The sequence below is a fragment of the Austrofundulus limnaeus genome, unplaced genomic scaffold, assembly GCF_001266775.1.
Source record: "Austrofundulus limnaeus strain Quisiro unplaced genomic scaffold, Austrofundulus_limnaeus-1.0 Scaffold0, whole genome shotgun sequence".
NCBI lineage: Eukaryota > Metazoa > Chordata > Actinopteri > Cyprinodontiformes > Rivulidae > Austrofundulus > Austrofundulus limnaeus.
The window spans coordinates 3592311-3599920 of NW_013952402.1; the positions used below are offsets into that span (position 1 = coordinate 3592311).

The 7610-nt window shown below is 39.0% G+C and overlaps 1 protein-coding gene across 2 annotated transcripts in view; it reads left to right on the forward strand.

Moving 5' to 3' along the window:
* Positions 1 to 2127: 2127 nt before the first annotated feature.
* ercc6 (excision repair cross-complementation group 6) overlaps positions 2128 to 7610 on the forward strand; it is a 21142-nt gene continuing 15659 nt past the window's right edge. Inside the window, exons 1-7 of one of the 2 annotated variants that reach the window (XM_014017933.1) lie at positions 2128 to 2205; positions 2706 to 2911; positions 3007 to 3235; positions 4052 to 4172; positions 4277 to 4391; positions 4579 to 5293; positions 6330 to 6461. In XM_014017933.1, coding sequence (XP_013873387.1) covers positions 2716 to 2911; positions 3007 to 3235; positions 4052 to 4172; positions 4277 to 4391; positions 4579 to 5293; positions 6330 to 6461 — 1508 coding nt within the window. In that variant the 5' untranslated portion in view covers positions 2128 to 2205; positions 2706 to 2715. Of the gene's footprint in view, positions 2281 to 2705; positions 2912 to 3006; positions 3236 to 4051; positions 4173 to 4276; positions 4392 to 4578; positions 5294 to 6329; positions 6462 to 7610 lie in introns of both variants that reach the window. The other variant, XM_014018008.1, reaches the window with a different exon arrangement.

Here is a 7610-nt window from a genome sequence, read left to right on the forward strand (position 1 = left end):
AGATGGTTGTGCGTGAAAATCCCAGTAGATCAGCAGTTTCTGAAATACTCAGACCAGCTCTTCTAACCCTAACCAACAACCATGCCACGTTCAAAGGCACTCAAATCACCTTTCTTCCCCATACTGATGCTCGGTTTGAACTGCAGGAGATTGTCTTGACCATGTCCACATGCCTAAATGCACTGAGTTGCCGCCATGTGATTGGCTGATTGGAAATTAAGTGTTAAAGAGCAGTTCGACAGGTGTACCTAATAAAGTGGCCGGCGAGTGTATGTAAATGTTTTGTATCATACATTATGTGAAATTTCAACCAAGATAGAGTAAGTGAAAGATGATTTAAAAAATGGCTTTAAAAATATTTACAAAAACTATATTTACAGTGAATATGTATCTGAATATATATGACACATATATTTATTTGCTCTTGTTTATATTACTGAACATATTTTCTTTAAYGATAATTTGTTCTATTTTCAATCAAGCTTTTAGTCTTGGTGGACCACAAAAAACAAAGCAGGAGCGTTTCTTTAGAAAAAGCAGGCGGAAAGAAGAAAAGAATACTGTACTGTGCTGATGTCCTTGTCTTTCAAAACTGTTTTAGCTAAACAATTTCACCCTCAGTTCATTCATTTGGCACCAGATAGCGGTGAAGGCCATTCAGTCTAAAACAATGTTGTCATATGTGAAGAATCAGTGTGCAGGAGATAGCAGAACAAGCAGTGCGTATCACCTGTGCAGCTGCATTTAAAGTACCACTCTTTGTGCCCATAAGCATTCAAGCAYGTTGTCTGAAGCCTAACTTGACAGAAAATCTTTAAAACACAAGCCCACCAAGCTTAGCTCAACAAAAACCACAAACACTGTCTTTAAATCAAGCTGTGCTTGTTATTCTACTGTCACAGTGCAAAGCCCCACAGAGCAGCAGTGTTAACAGAAAACCACTGGACCCCTTTGGGATTTGCACCCTACCCTCTTACACCCTATAAATCTACAAACTCCCTTGCATACAAATTGGCAGGGGTTGCTAACAAAAAGAAAGCCCAAAGTTCAAACTAACAGCCTTTGCCTCCCAGTAAATCCTGTGAGCTCGTGTGGTTTCTGTCAGCTCAGTTTAACCTGCTGAAATTCATCCAGATTATGATGTGATGAAAACAACCAGTGCACAAATATTATCTTCACCTCATCAGAGATAAAAGTTGTCAAGAACTGGCTAACTACATAAAACATGGAAGTTTATGGTCACACGTTTACATACATTCCTCTCTGCAGTTCAACCTCACAATGACAACATTGTGCAAATGAAAACATTTACTAATTCCCATCATAGGTAATTTATCACAGCTTGATAGTTTATTTTGCTGCTGCTCTTTATATCTTCTATTCGTGGAAAAACCAACAACGAATATATGTTTTGGTGTTACCTAATCAGAGTTCTGCATGCCACGGGTCTTCTACTAATCAAACGGCCTCACTGTGGTTTATTTCATTAGTTTTCAGTRTGTTTTAAATTAAAATCCCCCTCAATCTCTGTGCAGATATTCCTCTAGAGGTGACCCACATTTCACCAGTGTTTCAATCTTTATGCATTTTACGAGCCAAGGGTGACAGCATCATCCATCCCCTTGTATAGCTATGTTTGCTTACACAAATAACACAATTTGGAACGATTGCTTTCATTTGTTGAGGCACCACAGTGCAAGGAAGAGAAGACATTTTAATTAAGTCTTCCATTTATTATTGCAAGACACTGGAAATAAACTTCCTTTGAGATATTAATACTTTGCAATTGTTTACATCTSTGATGTGCATGAAATGTAAGCGTTATAATATTAAAATGAAATAATATTTTACAGAGAGAAACTTTAGCAAACTGGTGTGTGGTGGATGAAGGAACTCCACTGTCAGTTTTGTTATGTAAAGCAGTGCTATGTTGTAGTTTCTCAAGTTAATTGTGCTTAAAATATGCTTCAGATAATCATTATTTTGTCGTTTGTTTTCAAATCGAAGAAGTGGGTTCGTGGCGCCATCTGGTGGTCACATTATTTATTTGTTGTCAACCAGCAGATGGCGCTGTTCAGCAAGTTAATTGCAAATCAGGGAACACCGGAAGCTAAACGGAAGAAGAAGAAGAAGAAGAAGAAGAAGAAGCCTGTCTATGGTCAATGATATAATGGAAGTAGGCGATGTTGTGTAACTGTATTTCTTGTGAGTGATTTCTGTCATTGTGGTTCTCCGTGCTCAGTTGAAATCACAATGTTTCTTCTCAACAGTAGCGATAGTGTGCGTATTTTCAGCTTTAGGCCTGTGTTTAGGAATTTATTCGAAGCAGATGTACGACGGGTGTTTAAAGCTAATGATGTTCGGCTCACTGGTAGCTTAGCTCGTTAGCACAGCCACGTAAACAAAAGACCTCTGATACATTATTCAATGTTTCTTTCAGTATTGTAATTTCCTGTGCTATTCCTTTTAGTCGCAGTTGCAGTATTTGGTTGGTACCGGGTTTTTTTTTTTAATTAATTGGTTTAATATTAGTCCTCTTTGAAAGTCTTTGTTTTAAAAAATGTAAATATTGTAGTTAGCTTCGAAATATTTAGCCGTGATTGCAGTTAAGATTACCTTTTGGTAATCATGGGACTTTGTGATTTATTTCATTGTCGGTGAATATTTTAAGAAGACAATGGTCTAACTGAACTTTTGATTGACAGGTGCATCATTATGCCTGTAGAAAGTGCTGAACCCCAGGCTGCCTCCTCAGTCTCCAGGCCGGTTAGTGCTGCCCTCACCCCTGGAGTGTCAGAGGAGGATGGTGCTACATGGGGCTCAGCAATCTGCACTTTCCCTGAAAACAACCAGGGCTCTGAGGCAGCTGCTGCTTATCCCGCTAACACTGGACCAGGAGAGAGTAATAATGGTGAGCTGAGCAACACAAAACGGAGATAACTGACTACAGCATTAGATATTGCGATTTTATAAAGTGTCGCCTAATTTCATCCTTGATGCATTTAGGTGTCAAGAGGTCAGGAGCCTTGGTACAGATCAACCGCCAGCACATTCAAGAAGCTTCTGCCAGTTCTGGAGCCGATGAGCTTCAGGGCCTTGGAGTGGCTGTGTATGACCAGGATGTCCTCGAGCAAGGTGTTCTGCAACAAGTGGACCAGGCCATCCAGGAGGCTTCTCAAGCTGCTACCAAAGCAGAGGCTGAGAAGGAGTACCAGTCAGTGCTGGATGATGTCAGGTGAAAACCAGTGCAAAAATATTTATGTATTGGTCTTTACAACGGGTTTATGTTTTGTCAAAATAGTCTAGAGCAGTGTTTCCCAAAGTTGGGGTCGGGACCCAAAGTGGGGTCCCGAAACATCAAGGTGGGGTCCTGAAAAGATTTTCTGAATTAATTACATTTTTGCCTTAGTTGTTACAAATGAGTGAGATTAGTATATTTAAAATGGATAAATGTAGTATAAAAATATTGTTACTATGCCCATGTTTTGTTGACCTGACACAAATGTTTATCATCCAAAAATAGTTGGGGCCACAGGTCTCTGCTACTGTTTTGTACTATTTTGTGGGTCAAAAGCTGAAAAGTTTGGGAACCATTGCACTTTGGTTCCCAAAGTTGGGATTGGGACCCAATTATACGTCATGAAGCACCTTGAATAATCTCCAGAAATCAAGTTAAAGGGTAATAAAATAATTRCTGATGTAATATTTTCCCTATAAATATTACAAAACACAAAATAAGTATAAATAAGTATTTATATTTGTGTATAAGCTGTGTAGATTGTCAAAAAGCCTGTGTTTTTAGGGTTATTAACAAAGTTTGTGTACTCAGACCAGTAATATTTGGGGTCACAAGTTTTTGCCATGRATATTTTGTGGGTCAGAAGATAAAAAGTTTGGGAACCACTGGTCTAGAGAAAGTTGAGTTGGATAAGTTTTTTTTGCATGTATTTTAAATAGTTTTAAACAAACTGCTGAAAATCACACCCCTGTCTCTGCTAAATTTTTTTTGTCATGAAATGAAATTTACTGATAATCATAACCTGTATTTCAGGTCTGTCACATCATCCCTGAAACAAATCAACAAGATCATCGAGCAGCTGTCTCCCTATGCAGCCTCTAGCAAGGACATCGGTAGAAAGATCGAGTCTGTCAAAAGACAGAAAGAAAACAAGGTAAAACATTGTGCACATCAACAGTTTAGATTATTGTTTTGGTTTACTTAAAAATAACACAGAAAAGAGAGTGGCTGTAACGATGCGGGGGGTATTTGATTCAGGAGAAGCAACTGAAGAAAGTCCGAGCGAAACAGAAGCGACTTCAGGCCATTCTGGAAGGAGAGGATGTTCAGAGAGTAGAAGCTGAACTGCTGGCTGAAGATGACGGAGAGGAAGGTGACTTGTCTTTATTTTTAATCTGTTATTTCTTTTAACTAAACAAAACCACATTATTTTCTAGAAGCCCTAAGTTTATTTTGAATGAATACATGGTGAAACAACGTCTGTAGATGAAGATATTATTTATTTTTTAAATGCTGATTCTTGAATAACACAAATCCTAACTCTGTGTGTGCTGTACTAGAACCGAGACCATCCACGCTGGGCAGCATGCTCATGCCAGCTCAGGAGACCGAATGGGAGGAGCTGATCCGGAAAGGCCACATGACTCCTTTTGGGACTCGAATACAACAGAAAGAGACAAAGAAAGAGCCGCGAAAGCTGATGCTGGCTGAGAACTCTGCCTTTGACCAGTACTTGGCGGACCAGGCCAAGTTAGCCACCGAAAGAAAGAAATTACCTCTTGTAAAAAGGAAGAAAAGTTCAGCTCCGAGCCCCTGTGAGAACACCAAGGGGAAAAAGAGCAAAACTGCCTCCACGTCCAAGGATAGAAAACTAAAGAAGCGCATTAGAAAGCTGCAGATAACTGCTCTGAAGGCCCATCCTAAGGCTCGACCGAAGGCCGAGCCGCAGCTCCATAAACCAAGGAGGAGGCGACGCGCCGAGGGGGAGGACACGGACAGCGAGGGGTCCGAGTATCTGCCCGGCGATGAAGGGCTAGATTTTGAGCAGGAGGAGAGAGACGCCATGGAGGAAGGTTTTGGAGATGACAACGATGAGGAGTACGAGTTAAAACCGTACAAGGGCAAAACTGAGGGAAGAGGGAGGAAGAAAGTTAAAAAAAATGACAGTGAAGAAGAATACTGTCCTGGCAGCTCAGATGAAGAGGAGGAAGAAGGGAAAAAAGACAGAAAGCACAAAGACGACGGAGATGTGGAGTTCTACAGACAGCGAATAAGGTAAGGTTGTGTGAACTGAAAATTAAGAATTACGCTTGAATGGAAAGGTGCAAAAAGTTTTCATCAGCAGTTCTTTAAAAAAGAAAAAAAAATGTGCGCAAATCCACATCTAGAAATGTTTAACAAACAACACGTTGAAACTTATTTTTCATCACATTTGTAATGGCAGYGGAGAAAATAGGCTATTGTTCTTTGCTTTACTTAAGGTGAAAAGCAGTTTTGCTGGCTCCATAGGGCAGGAAGAGAGTTAATCCCAGATGAGATTGGCAGCTGCTTCTTGACTAAGCAAATTCACTCCCTGTTCTTCTTGTCTTTCTGCTCTTGCACTGGCCTAATTATCCTCCTGCACATGGTTTTATACGCTCATTTTCTCTAATGCTCAAATTAATGGAAGAGCAGCCGTAATGAGATTTAATATTTATAGCAGCCAAATAAATTGTGTTGGCATGTGTCCTTTTTTTTTTCTACACACAACAGTGACTGAATGTCGATTCAAATGCACAGACATGGTGTGAATAGTGAGTTTGGCTTGTATGAAGAATGATATTATTAGAGCAGGCTGCTTTTCTGGTTGGGTTGGAGGGTGGAGTGGGGGCAGAAAAGTGTAATTAACTGAACCAATGCTTAGTCTTGACTTAATTAGAGAGTGTGGTCTCCCAGGCCCAGCTAAAGGACCAGTTTTGTGGCAGGGTGACAGGACCAGGCCCAAATGAAGATGGATTCTTATCTTTTGCACCTCACACCTTTCTGGGGAACTCGTACAACTAATTGTCTGTATCAATCTTCATTTGGTGCGTGACGACTGCGCCTCTAACTGGCCTCTCTGCTACACTATTAAAACTATTTTCTTTGCATTTACCATATATGTTGTAAACGCTCAGGGGGGAACAGTCACAACATGAAAACATCTGCAGTCTCTACACCTGTTTTAGCTGACAGCTTTGACTGTTTTTTTTCTTACAGTAGTATTGTTTATGAGATTTTGTTAATACAACAGGAAGAATAATTTGTCATAATTTCCTCATTGTCTTTCCAGGAGTTGGAGGCGGCAGCGGCTTCGAGAGCGCGAGGAGAAGCGAGCGAACGGAGAGGAGCTCACAGACGAAAGCGATGCCGAGTTTGACGAAGGTTTCAAAGTTCCTGGTTTTCTCTGGAAAAAACTTTACAAGTGAGTTCAACATGAAGCGACACCGGTGGTCAGGAGTTATTTTTAATTATTTGTGTCGACTGAGAAAGTGATAGTAAAACCTAAACGGTTATGAAACATCTGCTTTTTAAGAAGATCTTTRTTCTTTGCCCTGGCTCAATCTAACTTATCTTTTTGACTTTTGTGCTGAGGTCATAATAATAAATTATCTACAAATAGTTGATTAATTTGATGCGTGCACATTTGGTCATTTAGATAAAAAATATGGAAATTTCTTGTGGGAAAATAAAACATTTTGCATGTAAACTTGAYATCATTCCTAATTCTTTTAATCTTGTAGCTATCCCCGCTGCTATGAGAAATTGTGATTGCCTTTGTCTGTGTTTGTTTTTCTGTTAGCAAAGTACAGTATTTCGTAAACCAAAGGACAGATTTTTATATGTATATTTACAGTAGATTAACTTGTGAAATCAACTAAATTCACGATGTTCACCACAGCTGATTATTCTTAGCAAACACAAAAATGGCTAAAACTCCGATACAGAGATGAAGCTAAAGTTTATCAACRTTGCATACTCCAAGTAGTAACAGATCTATCAAGAGTTTTGTTTAAAACTTTGGCATGTATCAAGATGGAAGAAATGTATTCATTCAAGGAATAATAATAATTAAACCTTTATTTTAACAGGTAAGTCAACTGAGAACCAATTCTCATTTACAATGACGACCTGGTTGAGTGGCAACAGTACAATATAAAATGTCAGAACATGTAAAAACAAGGACACAACACAGAGTAGAGTACAGTTAAACATACTGTAACACTATTAATCATGAAAATAAATAAATAAAATGAGACTAAAAAAAAGAAAAACTCAAATCAAGTACAGTGATCTTTTACAATAGAACAGGGGTCTCCAAGAGCTACTTTAACAAATTAATTTGTCCGAGAGCTACTTTTTGCAACATTCAATTTTAAACAAAAAACATTGGAATGAGCTTGTTTTGCACCAAAAACATTGTCTTCAATTCACACGAAACCACCACAAAGAACTGAATTTACATGAATATGCTTTTTATGTTTATCCATTCATATTATATTGTATTTCACACTAATAACTTAGAGTTTAACTGCAACAGATTTGTGCACAAATAATGCCGGATGATGGGTCT